Raw genomic sequence first — 17,906 nt, forward strand, 5'->3', positions numbered from 1 at the left:
AAATAAGTTGTACATCAAATTTAAAACACTGCTACTGTCAAAGTACACAAGTTTAAACCCACAGTGTAAATCACACAAGCAGAAATTGCTGGCAAAACTCAGCAGGTCTGGCAGCATCTGTGGGAAGAAAGCGGAGGTAACATTCTGAAGATGAACAAGTCACCGGGCTCAACATTAACTTTGCTTTCTCCACACAGATGCTGCTCGACCTACAGAGTTTTGCCAGCAATTTCTTCAGCATCTGCACTTGTTTTATTTTAATGTAAATCTCACAAACCAAAGTCTCATACCTGTCTTGAAAACTCTCCTGCGATGTCTGTACTTGGGCAGGTGGGTCGAATAAGTGGTTCAAAAGTTCCACCTATTCCGCAGCAATTCAGCTGAAATAAGATAATTTCCTCAGAAACTGTGTAATAGCATTACAGATAATAGCTTCAGTGTGCTTAACTAGCAGAAACAATATATCTCATCTAGCTTTTTCATCAGCTAGTTTTCACTTTTGTAAAATAACTAATACCATTTTAGATTACCACTTAAAATCACAACTGCATTCTTTTATCCACACCCCATGAATAGATATCAATATCAGGATTAATTGTTCATCTTAATTTTGCTGAAGGCATCTTCATGAACTGGTGTGAGGCTTTGATATAATCTGCCCAATCACAGCAAATAGGGCTCCTATGTGCCTGCTGCCCTTACTCGACAAGGGATCTTAGGACACAAGTTTAGAAATTGCTGTTCATAGCATCATAGAATCCCTACAATGTAGATGCAGGCCATTCAGCCCATTGAGCCCACACAGACCCTCTGAAGAACATCCAACCTAGACCCAGCCCCCTACCATATCTCTAAGCGTGCATTTCCCATGGCTAATCCACCTAGCCTGGACAGTATGGGTAATTTAGCATATCCAATTGACCTAACCTAAACATCTTTGGATTGTGGGAGGAAACTGAAGCATCCGAAGGAAACTCACGCAGACTAGAGGAGAACACAACCTCCACATAGTCAGCAACTGGAATTGAACCTGGGCCCCTGTCTCTGGCAGGTTGGGGTGTTAACCACTGAGGCACTGTGCTGTTGAAACAATGTCAAGTCGCTGCAATGCATCTTTCAGATGGAGCACGCTGCTGCCACTGTGCACCGGTGGAAGTCGTCACTGAGATGAGGTGCTAATCAAGTGGATGGCTCCATCCTGGTTGGTGGCCTTACTTCATGTATGTTCCAGTTGCATTCATTCACAAAAGTAACATCTCTTGCAACATTCCAAACATGTGCCTTTGGGATAATGCATAGACTCCGGGGAGTGTGCTACCTAAATTATTCCCTGTACAATTCTCAGCCTGAGACACTGCTTTTGTATTCGTAATGTTGGCGGCTGATTTATTAAATATATCTTTGGCCGACAATCACACCCCTGCCTCCTTACCCAGGAAGGAGGGGTTGGGGATTCAGTGATAGCAATGCTGTTGGACACTGGAGGATGGTGGTTGCCTGGCATTTATATACCATTGGAAAGAGAAAGTGAGGACTCCAGATGCTGGAGATCAGAGTAGAGAGTGTGGGGTGCTGGAAAAACACAACAGGTCAGACAGCATTCAAAGAACAGGAGAATCAACATTTTGGGCATAAGCCCATGATCAGGAATTTTTATGTACCATTGGCAATTACTGCTTATCAGCTCAAGCTTGAACACTGCTGGTGGTGGTGGTTTTGGGGGTGGGGGGGGGGGGGGGGTGTTCCTTAACCAGGAGCTGCTCAGAACTTAAGAATACTGCTGAACAAAGGCACTTCCCACTTCTGACCTTATGATGGAGGGAAAATCCTCAAATCAAGCATCTGAAGATGGCTGCCCAAGATATCATCTAGTGATGTTGATGAGATGATTGACCTCCTACAATCACATTCTTTGTGCTGGCATAATTACAAATCAGTGGTGGTATTGGGCAGGACTACAACTGAAGCACAAGTCTTTAACACTACAGTCACACTCATTAGTGGGGCTTGGTCTTCATTATACACTTTGATAACAATGCAAGGGAGAAGTGGCATTCATCTACACACAAGGATTTTCACTTTTTTTAAAAAAAAGGTCATTTAGTCACAGGATGCTCTCACCGGGTTCCGATGAATAATTACTCAGATTTCACAGATATGAGCACCTCAAATCATCTATTTTTGTAATCCAGATTATCCTAATCATCTGGCACATGCCTAGACTGACATTAACAATTAGAGTTGATTCTCTGAACTTCCAATGTTCTGTTTTAAAAAACCTATGCCGAGTAGAGCAAACATGCCTACCATAGATGTGTCGTTCACACCTTCTTTAATCAACTCATGTAATGTTTCATTGCACCCCATTAGAAGTATAGCCTGTACCAGGAAATAGTAGTCACATAAGATGAGCCCCATGGTGTGACTTGGTAATAGGATTGCAGATTTGTTCTTGCTCTTCTACAGAAGCACATACCCCAAGAACTTTATTCTCCCACACTCTAGTCAGCTAATATCAATACTTGTCAATATTTTCTAGTCATTAATGCTGCATTTCAATGACTTTTCAGGTTTTATTTGGCATCTTGCCATAATATATAGGTTTTGCCTTTGAAAATATATTACAATCATGACTATACTTCAAAAAAAAATCATTAGTTGTAGAGTATTTTGAAATGCCAGTGGTTGTAAATGAACTGATGTGGAAATACAAGTCCCTTCTTTGAAGTCTTGGGGGCCTGTCATTTGTTCTTCAGAATGGTGAAGGTCATTCATTTAATGGTCAGTAGCTTTGAAATCACCAGAAACACAACATTTCTGATACAAAATAAAGGAGAAATGTGCACTCTTCTGGTGGGGAATCACGTGACAGTGATGGTAGAGCAGATGAATTGTGAAAGCATTTCTGAAAAGGCACTTGGGTTACAGAGAAGCCCTGACCATCAGACTAACAAATGTTACCTTACAGCCATGACATAGGAGTGATGACAGTTGCTAAGTCGAATAGCCAAGAACAGCTGAAAGAAACTATGGAGCTGTTAAGGTTCTTTAGCATTGCTGCTCTGTTTCTTTTTTCCTTCCTGCATTGGAAGTAGAGCTTCAATTCAGGATTTAACTCAAGATAGAGTTTCACCACACTTCACCCCAAAGATAACTGGAGGCAACACATTTATACCACCTACAGTCAGTTCAAAGGCAAATTACATTACACAAACACTGAAGTGTAATTGCACTTCAGGCTGGTCAAACTATAACAAAATAAGTTTCACAAAAGGAAGAGAAAGGACATTTATAACCAAAAAAAAAAAGATTGATAACTTACACTTTCCTGTATTGCTTTTAAAGCTGCTTCCTTACTCTTGTCACGATTTTTCACATATTCAGTATACAAGGACATGTAGAAATTTGTCACATCTTCAGTGACCTACAGGATTTAGTTAAGCAAGAGGGAAATTATTAAAAATGTAATTGAGAGTCACATTAAAAGATGCAGCAAGCTGATAATTACCTCTTGCATTATAGCCAAAAAAAAGGACAAAGAAACCTGGCTTCATGACAACTTTGGTATCATTTAAATTCGTGCTTAAAGAAAATGCTAAGATCTGAGAAAGTACCATTTCAATTTGTGCCCTCTTGACAGATGCTGACCAATATTAATATTTGCCTCAGGTTTTTAACATGCATAATAATTCAAAAACCAAAAAACAAGAGAAACATTTTTTTGAAAAGCCAGTGATGGAACACATTTGTAATACCCATTATCAGGTTCCCTCACTGCTGTTGTAGTGTAGAGTACAAATTAAAGAATTAGATGCTGTAAGAAGGGCAATAAAGTAAGGGACTTCAATCCATGTATACTGGACAAACAATTTGTAGTAACATAGTAAACAAATTCTTGGAAGGTAACCATGGCAGATAGTTTTCTGGATTAGCATGTTGAGTGATCAAGCAGAGATTTGGTTATTTTAGACTAATAGCATGCAATTCAAAAGAACCACTTGATGACTGTCGGAAAAGGGACCACTGGGCAAGTGTGACTATAATGGAACAGGCATTTATATTGAATTTGAAAATGATTTGGCTCAGTCCAAAAGCAGGGACGACTTGGGGCTGATAGACAAGTAGTCTCTTAGATTGGAAAGATTAGATTATGACTGTGTAGACAAGAAACAGTATTTAAATACTACTGTATTTTGACATTGATGTTTCAAATAATGTACAGATAACATGGTCCAATTATGGCTAAAATAAGATGAGTTAAAGCTGGAATCACTTGGTCAAAAGATTTATAATTTTGTGAAACTGGGTCTGATGATGCAGTGTCAAGAGTGTGGCACTGGAAAAGCACAGCAGGTCAGGCAGCATCCAAGGAGCAAGAGAATTAATGCTTCGGGCAGAAGCATTACAGTGGTAGCATCCTTATGTCTAGGACAAATTTTTAGGTTCAATTTGTAGCTGTCTTGAAAGTGCGCTGTAATTCCAAAATCGGAACAAGTTTGAGAATTGAGAGGGAGGATTTTAAAAGACAAAAGAAATGAAGTAGGAAAGGTCAAAACAATTTGAATTTAGACCATGAAGGTTCATTAAAATTATTGCAGATATCTCTATAGATGTGCAAATTACGAGAGATAAAAATCAAGATGAGTGCATTAGAATTTCTGTTTCTGATGCTAATAGGGACTGAGAAAAATCAGATATTAAACAAAACTAATTTACCTTCATTGTAGAAATAATGAACAATTCAGAAGTAACAGGGAACCAGGAATCTAGACAACATTGAGAGAGGACTGGATAATGGACAGACAAGATTAGGAATGAAAAGAACACTTTTGGGCACTTGGTAGTACTGTTCCTACCACTCAGCAAGGAAGCAAATCCTACCTGCTCTAGAGCTGTGTAATAACATCTCTGAACAGGATGATTAGAAATTATCCAAGGAGGACATTAAGTTGGCTGTAACTAATAAAGCAGTGCAAGGATCAGTACTTGGACAATTATCTTCAATCTACATCAATGAGTTAGATGAGGGGACTAAGTGCAATGCATTCAAAGTTTGCTGAAACAAACTTCAAGTTTAAAAGTAAACAGTGTAGAGAATAGCTGGGCTGCAGACAGATGTAGACCGGATGAGGGGATAGCAGATGGAATAGTGTAGTAAAATGTGAAGCTTCACTTTGATAAAAATCAAAATAATTTTTTAAAAAATGTTTGCATTTAGAAAGATCTGGATACCTTTGCATGCAAATTGATTTTAAATATGGAGTAATTCCAGGGTCAAAGGGCCAGATGGCCTATTCCTGCTCCTAGTTCTTATGTTTAATCAGCTCAAATGGAAATATGGCTCAAAAGGTTTACCTACAAAAGGTTACATCAGGCTCAGTGAGGTCAGTGACTGCTGGTGACAGATGGCCCTGAACCAGAATGAGAGTGTAACACCTTGACTCTCTGAGCTCATACACATGGGCCTTCTAACACAGAAATCTGGCATTGTCTGGTAAGCCTGGCACTAAGAATCCGGGAGTGGGGTCAAAGGCCAATAAAACAAGGCTGGTTATTGAGCAGGGTAAAAACAATGACTGCAGATGCTGCAATCCAGATGGAGCAGCATAGCCAAGCATCTCTCGGTAGTGGGTGGGAGACAGATAGCAGCTCCAGTCTGAATTCAGACTCAGATAGAAGAGGATGCTCGCCCCAGCTGACACTCCATAGCCACCACTTAAGTGAACGACTTATGGGCTTCCAGTTAATGGGCCTGGAGAGTTACACCAGCCAGAAAGATGTTACGAAGAATAAAACCACTAAGGGAGAGCTGCATGGTATTGATTTGTTCATTGACCTGACTTTTAGTTCCAAATTCAAATGTCATGAAAGGATTTTCTCTGTGCTGTTGACAGAAGCTCCAAAACTAGAGTAACTTGACAATCTGAGTCTAGTCTTTCATAGTCATCAGACAATAGACCCAACCTCTGCAGCTTAGCAATCTTAAAGAGGCTGGTGACTGATGGAGGAAAATCGATACTCAATCAGGTACTGCACCCCATTTCCTTCTGGACAAGTTGAGTTTTATTACATCCAACCTGGGAATGGCTGGTGATAACTGATGGCTGAAATAGTTTCCGGTTTCAATTCCTCAACACTGACATCCATAAGTTTTTCAGCACAAGAAATAGTTTTTTTTTAAAAAGTAGAAACTGATCCATACCTTGTCCTTATTCAGAAAGCCCCAAATTCCAGCTGCTATTTCAACTGCAAATATGACAAGGAGAAACAAGAAGAACTGAAAGAGAAGATGATTTTTGTATTACATATCAACTATTTAAAAACCAGTGGTTCAGAGAGATTCAACTTTAAACTCCATATTTCTGAGGATGCACTCAGATCACTCACATGCATATTTGTTGCGGTCACAGTCTAAGTGCAACATAATCCAGCGTTAGATCCCAATCTTACAAAGAGTCCAGTTATTTGCAAGGGAATCAGTCTTTCTGCATCATGGAAGAAATCTGACCTGGTCACCCAATATATGCTTTAGTGCTGGGATGAAGTTGAAACTAACATACTATTGATTAGTTAGCCTTTGATTATCCGAACAGATTATCACAACCAGAAGTCTCCAGAAAAATAGCTATTTAATTTGCCTGACAAAAATTTCTGTTGACTCAAAACCCCAAAGAATGTATGAAGTCAGATTTTAAAATTTATGATGACACTTCTCGCAGTCAATGGGGCTTTAGTCATTTGTGTGCAAGAGTAATACACCTGCATAGCAGCCCATTTGGTCTGAGGACCAGGCTATTGTTTGCCATCAGGACTCTGCTGTTATGAGATGTGCTCCTTCAATAACTCTAATTTATTCACTCTAGATATCAGGTCCTGGAGACACCAGTTTGTTCATCATACACAATCTGAATGTCTTCCAGAGCTTGGTGTCTTTTTTCCCCTTACAGATAAAAAGTGGATGTTCACTTTCTTGCAATAATTTACATAGCACAGCTTATGAATCACTTGTCACCTTGATGTGCCAATTTTAATCTTCTCTAATTGTTTAATTCAAGCTCTCATGACAGTTAATTACAATTGGACGTGTTAATTAAAATTGGCCCTGTTTAAATTTTACAATAAAGTGAGAAACAACAAACCCTTTCCCATTCCCTTCAAAAATTTCTCATTGTGCACATTGTGTTAAAAGCCCTAGACTTGCTCATGAGGCTTACCATACTTTTGATTGAACTAATTTCGTACACTAACAAGATTTCTGCAGAGAATTCCAAACAATTGGCCGAGGCAGGTTCATGAGAACCACGCTGCAAGGCATGCCAAAGAGTTTTGGGGATTGAGGTGCAAGGAAGAGATGAAGAATGCCAGGAAAGCAGCGACTTCACCGCCATGAACTCGTGCTGTCAATTAACAGCATGGAAGAAGTGGTACATTCACCGCTACATTTGACTACACTTTGGTGATCCCACCCATTACTTCAACTGCTAGAATATTTACAGCTCTCAATTGAAATTACACTGGACACACATCAGACAGGCTACTTAATAATGACTTGGATAGAAGACAATATTTGTTAGTGAAACCAAACATGTCTCCAAATAAAAGCCTCCATCTTTTGTCTGGTAGCCTGTCACATCTAACTAGAGCCCAAATGTTATGTTGCGTGCATTATTAGCTCAAAATGTGTAGCCTTTATTTAGTGTACAAACACATGTTGATTTACCCAACTGGGGAGCAACACATCACTGCCAGATTGGACTATCTGCACAATCTTTTGGGACTGTAATAATAAAAAAAGGATGAAAGTCATTCTAGCCCTTCCTCTATTTATGCATCAGGTATATTAAACAGTTCTGCTTCATGCTTCAGACTTCCTTCTGACCATGTGCATGATGCAAGATGATGATGTGGACCATATTACAGAAAAGGAAGATATCAGTCAGGATGATGATCTCCAAATCAAGTGAATGGAGTTGCCTACGAAGCGAAAAGTTGGTATTTGATAGTCTACCAAAATAACTCTGTCATGAAAGCTTGAATTAAACAATTAGAGAAGATGAACTTTGGCACATCAAGGTGACAAGTGATTCATAAGCTGTGCTATGTAAATTATTGCAAGAAAGTGAACATCCACTTTTTATCTGTAAGGAAAAAAAAAGACAGACACCAAGCTCTGGAAGACATTCAGATTGGGTATGGTGAACAAACTGGTGTCTCCAGGACCAGATATCTAGAGTGAATAAGTTAAGCGCGAGTTATTGAAGGAGCACATCTCTTTCAATTCAGTGGGCATAGCTAATTCTATACCCATGCTATGATAAAAGTGGATGCTGGCAATGCACATGATATACCTTACAATAGATATACTGCTTGCAAGAGGTTCTCTGTAACTGGCACAGAGGGAGAGTTAGAATCCCTACTCATCAGCTGTCGAGTAAACAGAGTAATAATGCTTCTTGGCTGAAATAGTTTGAATCATTAAATTTGGAGGATTTGGAGCACACCTGAAGCACCTTAAACTATAGTCCTAGCAAACTGCACCTGATCTCCCCAGTTATTTGGAATGCTTGTATCAAGAAAAAGACACTCCATATTGGGCTAAAAGATATTCAACGTAGAAGGATATATCAACATCTTAGCTTTAATCTCACCCAAATTCTAAATCTGTTTATACATCTCAGACTAAATGAATAAGGTAAAAATTGCAAAAATATGAGTATAATCATTAAATTCTATTATTTAATATGCCTGTTTGCTTGAAACATATTTTGTGCAAATCAGATGTTATTTACAAGAATTATTCTGTTCACAGGCCACCTCATAAATTATGCATTTCAACTTACAAATCCAAGCATGCAAGTAGATTCCTGAATTGCACCACAGCATCCTAGGAATCCAACCACCATCATCAGTGCACCAGCTCCAATCAAGATATAGACACCTATAAAGGAACACAAACCAGAGGAGTGTAAATGCATGGAAATGCCACCATAGAGTTACAGATGTATAGCATGGAAACAGACCTTCGGTCCAATTCATCCATGCCATCCAGATATCTCAACCCAATCTAGTCTCACCTGCCAGCACCTGGCCCATATCCCTCCAAACCCTTCCTATTCATATACCCATCCAGATGCCTTTTAAATGTTGCAATTGTACCAGCCTCCACCACTTCCTCTGGCAGCCCATTTCACCACCCTCTGCATGAAAAAGTTGCCCCTCAGGTCTCTTTCATATCTTTCTCCCCTCACCCTAAAATCTATGCCCTCTAGGGGAAGAGACTTTGTCTATTTATCCTATCCGTGCCCCTCCTGATTTTATAAAACTCTATAAAGGTCACCCCTCAGCCTCTGACACTCTAGGGAAAACAGCCCTAGCCTATTCACTCTCACTCTCCAGTTCAAATCCATCAACTCTGGCAACATCCTTCTAAATCCTTTCTGAACCCTTTCAAGTTTTACAACATCCTTCCAAGAGGAAGGAGAAGAGAATTGCACGCAATATTCCAAAAGTGGCCTAACCAATGTCCTGTACAGCCACAACATGACCTCCCAACTCCTGTACTCAATCTGACCAGTAAAGGAAAGCATACTAATCGCCTTCCCCATTTTTAAGAAGTTCCCTATCATGTCACTCACTGCCCATACATGGAAATACATCTCGGATTTACAAATGCTGGAGCAGAATTCTTGTTTCTTTAAATGTGGCAATCTTTCACTCAAATCAAAAGCCAACAAGTTTATTATACTAAAAAACAAAATTAAACAATTTGAAGGATTTCAAAAAAAACACACCAAAACAGAAGTTCACTTATTCTGAAACACCTTCATTTCACAGAAAATTAGAATCTCCAGAAATATATCCTCCCTGTCACATCTAAAAGTTTGACTCAACACTTCGGTCCTGTCCTGGTCCTACACAGCCTTTTCCTTGAATCCTTTCAGTCGAGCTTACACACTGTCATTTAATAAATCTGCAGAAAGAAAGTTCAGGTTAACAAAACACGTTACAGCAGAATTCTCCATAACGTGATTGACAAATTGGGACACTTTCCAAAGCCTGAACTTTAGAAAGTGTGTTGGCTGTAACACTATTACATCAACACTAAGCGCTGTTTCTAAAGCACGATTTTTCAATAACGCTGGGTTGCACAAAAACACAACCATTGCATTATAGAAGAATTACCTGCAGTTCTAACAAAATAATCCTGATCTGGCAGCTTCAGAAGTTACTTCAGTGACCATATAGCTTATTTCCTTAACTACCTTAAACCATCTCCTTTTCTAAAAGGAGTACAGTCTATATCTGTGTCCAACTTCAGTCAGATCTCTTTCAATAGTCCCCAAATGTTTGTATTAATTTTTTTTGACAAGTTGCTCGTACTAGATTCTAAGTTAAGCACAATGTTTTTTCTGACTGTAAACTCTCATCACAAAATCCCATTAACACTGAGGCCTTGTAGTCATCTGCTCTCTAATACAGACCGACTTAAAATAATGGCTGTGCAGGACTAATTGAATTAAGTTTTCAACCATTGCTTGAAAAAAGTAAACAAACATGCTTGCTTTTCATTTCAAACTAGTGACTTTAACAGTTTATACCTGATCTTTCATCACAGCATATACATTATTTTTCGATCAAAATCACAGACATACCAAAAATGTTTAATCAATTCTTTTACAGCGGGAGCTAATCTTAAAACATTAAATAATTCCCAAAATTGAACTTAGCACAAATGTTCTAGAAAAACAGAACAGTACTTCTCTCACACACTATAGCTCTGTTCAGTACAATTTAGCATGCGAGCTGTAAACAACAATATTTTCCACAAAGCCATTCATTAGAAAGGAACAAGAAAGACTAAATGTACAAGTTTATTCTCTCTCTTGCAGATCCTGTACCATTAAAAATAAACCATAAGTCATTTAGATCAAGGTTAGGTCACACCCACATACAGAAAACAATTCCCCTGCCCATCACAAAATTACAGTTTTCTAGTGGAAAGAAGCAAACAAAAATGAGAAAGAGTTTCCATAAGCTTGTGATGCAAGAATGCAGTATGTTAGCATGAGTTGGGAACTTGCATGTGAATGTGAAACAGTTTAGTTTTTGAGTTTCGTGATGGTGTTTCCTTTAAAGCAAATGTCAGCCGTTTTAAGCAGTGAGCTTCAGACAGCTTTTCCAAGAAAGAACATTACTTAGATAACTGAGAAGCTAACTGCTGAATGCTTATAATGCTGAGCTTCATCATTTAAACTAGATGGACAGGAACCACCAATAGGTTGAGTTCAAAAGAACAAAAGTCATTCCAGCAGAAGGCTAGTAAAAAAAAGACGGTGTTTAAATTTTTAAGCAGTTTTCAGTATAAAGGGGCAGCACAGTGGCTGACTGGTTAACACTGCTGCCTCACAGCACCAGGGACCCAGGTTCAATTCCAGCCTTGGGCGACTGCGTGGAGTTTGCACATTGTCAGTGTGGGTTTCCTCTGGGTTCCTTCCACAGTCCAAAGATGCGCACTTAGGTGAATTGTCCATGCTATATTGCCTGTACTGCTAGGTGTCTTAGTCAGAGGGAAATTCAGAGGGTCGGTATGGACTTATTGGGCCAAAGGGCCTGTTTCCACACTGTAGGGAATCTAATCTAAAAGAGTGGCTCAATCTCCAGGCTCCCAGAAATGAAATGTATTAGAAGCCACCAGAGCTGAAAATAAACTTCAATCTGATTCAGAAGGTCAAAGGAAAACGTTGGAAAGAGAATAATCTGAATAAGAAACTAAAGAACTAAGATGGGCATAAATATTCTCTCAGCCCCATACTACTGAAAGCAATGCTTCTGAAGGAAGATTGTGCATCCCAAGCACTTGTGCAAACCTATTTATATGGAAACAAATGTTAGAAATGGTGCATTTCTGAGACCCTATATTTGTCATGAGGGTACAGCTGAAGAGAACAATAGTTTCTCTCTGGTCTTGTGCAGCAATCACTTCATTACTGAATAGAACCACAGCCCAAGATATCCTCAAAACTGTAATAAATGAGGCCATTAATGTCCACTTTAACCATATAAGCATACTTCTAATTAAAGTATCAGTTTTGAAGCTTCCTCCTCCACTATCCCACCCAGAAACCTAATCCTAACATTAAGTCCCTTTATAGGAAGGGTTTGCAGATACTCCCAAGTCCAATGCTGGTACTGTGGTGAGCATAGCTATCATCCAAGTAGTTAACCTTAGTGTGACTCCCAGCCAAGCTGAAGTGGGTCAGTCAATTTGATGGCTGATTTGCCAACAGCATGGGTTCAATAGCAGCAGTGCCTGAAGTTACTACAAAGGACTTATTTTCTCAACTTCTCCCCAGGGGTGGTCACCCTCAGATTAATCCGTCACTTTCTAGAGAGAGAACAGCCTTCGGCCCTCCAGAACTGTGGCGATTTTTGCTGCAAAGTGTGTTTTTTTGCCAATATATATCCACCTCCCTGCCTTCACTGAATTTGAAGCATTGTTTCAGATTAACCCTACTCTATTTAAATGTGGTTCAGAATCATTTACCTGGTTTAGTACCAATCTGCAATGGACAGGCAACACAGCACAGGGTCTTTGCCCAAATGTTGTTGCATATTGTGTAGTCACATTTCCTAACTATCCTGTCCTCACCTTAACTTCTGGATTAGTCTAACTTGAAGGGAGCCAGCAAGTTTGCATCAAGAGTACTGGTTATAAAGTGCCCGCTGTGAGATTAAAATGCTGGGTGTTTTGCAGGAGTTGACATCCTGCAACATTTTAAAGAAAATGCATTCCCGGACAGTGATTTATTTTATGAAGTGACACAGCTTTAGGACTTTTATCACAACCATGAATGCCCTCCTGACAATATGAATGCATTCACTCTTAATTTGTTTACTCAAGGCTAAATAAGGCAGAGGATTGTATTGTACACCATGGAAAGCCCCCAGTCTACATCCTGTACAAAAAAACCCCCTGAAATTCCAGGTAGGGAGTACATGGGAGCACAGGGAATTAGAAGTTCAGGTTGTATAAGAAATCTTCTGCTCTTTCACCTTTATTCACTCGAGCGTTTAGCACAAAACAATGAAGCATCATTCTACTGTAAAATAGATTGAAAAAAGGTCCTGATCAGGCATAGCATTGTTACTCGCCCTTTACAACAGACAGAGCCAGGGCTCAGTGGCACTGAGATAACCATCAGCTCACAACCAGCAACATTATTCACTGACTTCCATTTACCAAGTTCAGACAAATCGGAGACAATAAAAGAAAGAAAATCAGGCGGGGACCTTGAACACCAATTCAAGGTCTTGTTTAGTGTGGTTTAACTAGTAACACATGAAAGATTCAGTAAAAGAATGCCAAACATTCCTGGTTTAAGTTTTAATCATGAAGCATGTCTACCCAACAGATGTGGAACTTACACACAGATTTATGACAGGATTACAAATGACAACACAGCAAGTAACTATTCCATTCATTGAGATTGTGTCAACTATTTGAAGAATGACACTACTTAATCCACTCCCTGGGTTTATTCTTCACTATTCTGTGAATATTCTATATTGAAGTACAGGTCCACTTCTCTTTTAAGAGGATTTCAGAATTTACATCCTCCAGTCTTTCAGACTTCCAGATCAGAACTCACTTTCCACTCTTCCCCCCCCTCACACTACCTCTGGTTCTTTCTCCAAATACGTATTCACACTAGGTATTGATCCTGCTGTCACTGGAAGGAGGTGTTTCCTCTTTATTCACTAAAAATCTTTCACGATTTTGAAGGCCTCTCTATCAAACCTTCCCCCATTCTGGAGCAGAGAGACTCTCCTTTCAGTCTCAGTCCCAAATAACTTGCTCCTGATTTTGAGGTTGTGCCTGCTTGGTTCTGGACACCCCAGGTAGGGCAAATGTTTTTTCTGCAACTACCTGGTCTAGTGCTTTAAAAACTTAAGTTCCAATGAATTCATTTCTCATTCTAAAATTAGAGAATTCTGGCCCAGTCTCCTCAAAGTACATTCTCACTCTCCCAGAAGTAGCCCCCCGGATATTTGCTACACTCCCTCTATGGAAAACATATCCTTCTTTAGGTATGGTGACCAAAACTGCACAATACTCCAAATGACGTCTCTAAGGTTATGTATAATAGAAGCAAGACCTGTACTTAAATCTCCTTGTCTTCAAGGCCAACTTACCTTTCTAATTTTTCCTTCACCTACAGGTTATCGTTCACTACTGTAGGAAGGAGGACACCCAGATCATATCTGACATCATTACTTCCTAATTTCTAATCATTTCAGAAAAACTCAACTCTGATCTTCCTACCAAGGTGGATGACCTCCCACAATGAGAGTTCAGTCAATTACTTCACACGCGCTAACTCAAGCCACCCTGCAATAATGTCAGCTCTCATCTACACAAATCCATACACAACAAAAATCCAGACTTTCATGTTTACCGTAGGAGAGGACGATGGGTACATCTAGTATATTTTAGATGATACACAAAATGAGAAAATTCAGTCGAAAGTGCAATTGATTTCCTTTGTTACACAACTGCAATCTTGAGTCGGTTAAATTTAATAGTGCCGACACTAAAATAATACCTGCTGAAAAATCAAAGATTTTATGTTGCATCACATTGTGCAAGAGGGGAAATTGATATGGATGAACAGTTGGTGCTTGATTTTCTCCTCCTGACCCATTTCTCAAAGATTTGGAATCTTACCTATATAGAAAGATGAAGGATTCTCTTCAATTTCAAAAATGTCCTTTGTTTGTGGGTCAAAACGTAGCCATAATCCAATTGCCAGGACCGCAGTTCCTGCAAGCTGAAACACAAGAACAGCAAGTTATTAGATTAATTATATTTACAACAAGAGTCCGAACATTCCACACATTTATCCAATATTTTCCAGTTCTGTACTACCTCAACTAGTGATATTTCATTAATTCACTTTAACAACGAGCAATCACAAGTTGATGAGCACAGCAGCAAAAACCCTGGACTTATTAAATAGCAAATTAGAAATGATACACTTCCTTAGGCAATTTTGAAAATGCTCATGTATAATGGAGTGTTTGTATAATGACGTCATAAATGGAATATTTTTACTTGCATATTTTGCCTGTTTCTCATTTCAGCCATTTCCCAGTTAGCGAATGCCAAAGCTGACGGAGAACAAAGCAAATTTAAATACATCTGCATAGGAGGAGCAATTATTTACTTGGTTATGCAATTACATCGTGTGGTATGATTAGCTACTGTCAGCTAACTGTGCTGCACTTAATGTTGAAGCATTGAACTAACCTAGGGTAGAATGATTACTTGAAGGCTAGTAATTGGATTTGAAGGCTGTTTTTGTTTTAGTGTTCAAGAGCTTCTTTTTCATGCTCACCAACTCTTGTGATGCAGTATCATTACACTCAGTATTTGTGTTGAATTATTTCAGTGTTTCTTCTCTGGATAGGAGAAAGTGAGGTCTGCAGATGCTGGAGATCAGAGCTGGAAATGTGTTGCTGGGCTTTTCCAGCAACACATTTCCAGCTCTTTCTTCTCTGGATAGGCAAGCTAGCACAAATAAAATTGATAGAAAGTGTAGAATATAGCAGCCTGTCCAATCCCAAGCAAATATTAGTCTGAGCAAAATGTGTCAACACTAAATTAAAAACTTAATTTGCAAAGTAAATCGCTTTATTTGCAACATGTGGCTTGCGAAAAGTGGCTCAGAACAGGAGAAAAAAAAATGTGGAAAACTGCAGTTTGATTGCAATGCAAGTTTCCACTATAAGTAGTAAATACTTATTGATATAGATATCATCCTGCCAACCAAAAGGTGATGATAGCCCCATCTGCACTAATTCTTCCTTTCTCTGCTCAGAGCTGACACATTCCTGGATCCCATCTTCCTTTGCACTTAAACTCATGGATGCCTAAGCAGTTCATATCGGGGATACTATCACCTATGTAATTTATGTAGAAATACTTTTAAGTATGCAGACTGATGGCCGCATTGCCATATGTCATACAGACGACATCAGATCAAAGTAGCCCTGATGAATCTCCTCAGCCAAGATGTGAGTGAAGGTGGACTTGTACTTTGTTCCCAAGTGTTGCAAAGACACACACCATGTTTTACAAGACAAGAGTGGGCGAGTACATAAAAGATAATACAATTCAGATGGCAAAATGCAAACAGTTTCACCACCTTTCTATGTGCTTTGCAACAAGTCTTTGTCACAGCCCTCTCTTTTTTAATGGTTTGATTGTTCTCAGGTGGTTGCATAAGACACTAAAGTCACAATTATAGAGAGCTAGGGAATTCTCTCTGCTGTCCTGGTCAATATAAACCTCAAAAGAAATTACCTGATTATTAGATTAGTTTCCCTAGAGTGTGGAAACAGGCCCTTCGGCCCAACAAGTCCACACCGACCCTCCGAAGAGTAACCTACCCAGACCCCTACCCTATATTTACGCCAGAATAATGCACCTAACACTATGGGCAATTTCGCATGGCCAGTTCACCTGACCTGCACATCTTCAGATTGTGGAAGGAAACCGGAGCACCCAGAGGAAACCCAAGCAGACACTGGGAGAACGTGCAAACTGAACACAGCCAGTTGCCAGAGGTGGGAATTGAACTCTGGTACCTGGCTCTGAGGCAACAGTGCTAACCACTGAGCCACCGCATTGCATTATAAATTGTGTGAAAATGATAGCAAGTGCAAATTGACTGCTGCATTTCCTACATTACAGCAATGCCTATAGGTTTAAAAAAGTGTTGACACTAATGTCATTTATGAAGCCTCAAAAACAAATTCCCTCCAAATTTATGGCTCAACTTATAGTATAAAATTGAACAACTTGCAAGGTGGTGAATGAAGTTGTTCACCATGTGACATGCTATGTTGACATGTTTTAAACTTCCATGCATCTCCATAATATAGCCTGCATCACCTGTGTCCCTTGTGTTACACCTAGTTAGTTATGAGACAAATGAAACAATTTGAGGGGCGTATAATCAAGGTCAATTACTAAATAAAAGTTACACATATCATGGTTGAAAAGGGAAATAGATTTTATGATTTGGAGATGCTGGTGTTGGACTGGGGTGTACAAAGTTAAAAAAATCACAACACCAGGTTATAGTCCAATAGGTTTAATTTGAAGCACGCTAGCTCCGAAAGCTAGGGAAATAGATTTAAGCTAAGTCGATGCAAGAGCATGATTTTTGGAATTAGAAAAAAAATGTGGTGAAGGTATTTAGCAATCCAAGTTATTTTGCTATTTGTCAAGTATTTTGGAATGTTGAGATTGTGAAAGATGCTGTGTAAACACAAGTTTTAATATGTACTCAACTTTTAAACCGTGAGCAAACAAATGGCTTTTTTTTTAAAAAAGCATGTTAGAAGTTTATTGACCTCGTGCATCTGTATGAACAGAGTTATTTTTGTAAATAGTCAAAACTGAAAACATCCTTTCAAAATTGGAGACAAGTTAGTGGCTTTAGATGTGAAAGCAGACCGATTTTATCAGCTATCTTGTAATGCATCATGGAAAAAAAAAAATCAATGTGCAGATTATGCTCCATGCAGATTCTAATGAGATACAACATTTAAGTGGAGGTGACACATATGAAGTTGGATTTGTGAAGAAAGATTTTTGTTTGCATCTCAATCCAACAAATCTCTTTCCTTCCCCAAGAAGTGTCGATTAACAACACATGCACAACTGTAACAAATCTAAAAGTGTTGCTGTTGTTATAAAGCACAGCATTTTCAAGTATAATGATGACAGAGAATACATGAATTATAATACAGTACTGGCTTTCAAGGTGGTACCAAAACAATAGCACTGCAGATTAAATTCTCTAGAAAATTCCTGTTATCACTCAAACACTGGACCTAGT

The 17,906-nt window shown here is 39.1% G+C and overlaps 1 protein-coding gene across 1 annotated transcript in view; it reads right to left on the bottom strand.

Annotated features, from left to right (window-relative positions):
- The window catches only part of cd9a (CD9 molecule a), a 47,539-nt gene that overhangs the window by 2,681 nt on the left and 26,952 nt on the right, over positions 1-17,906 (bottom strand). Inside the window, exons 2-6 of the mRNA XM_043713570.1 lie at positions 14,726-14,828; positions 8,841-8,938; positions 6,203-6,277; positions 3,323-3,424; positions 291-380 (exon numbers count right to left, since the gene is read on the bottom strand). Coding sequence (XP_043569505.1) covers positions 291-380; positions 3,323-3,424; positions 6,203-6,277; positions 8,841-8,938; positions 14,726-14,828 — 468 coding nt within the window. The remainder of the gene's footprint in view (positions 1-290; positions 381-3,322; positions 3,425-6,202; positions 6,278-8,840; positions 8,939-14,725; positions 14,829-17,906) is intronic.

This window comes from Chiloscyllium plagiosum, chromosome 23, assembly GCF_004010195.1.
Source record: "Chiloscyllium plagiosum isolate BGI_BamShark_2017 chromosome 23, ASM401019v2, whole genome shotgun sequence".
NCBI classification, from domain to species: domain Eukaryota; kingdom Metazoa; phylum Chordata; class Chondrichthyes; order Orectolobiformes; family Hemiscylliidae; genus Chiloscyllium; species Chiloscyllium plagiosum.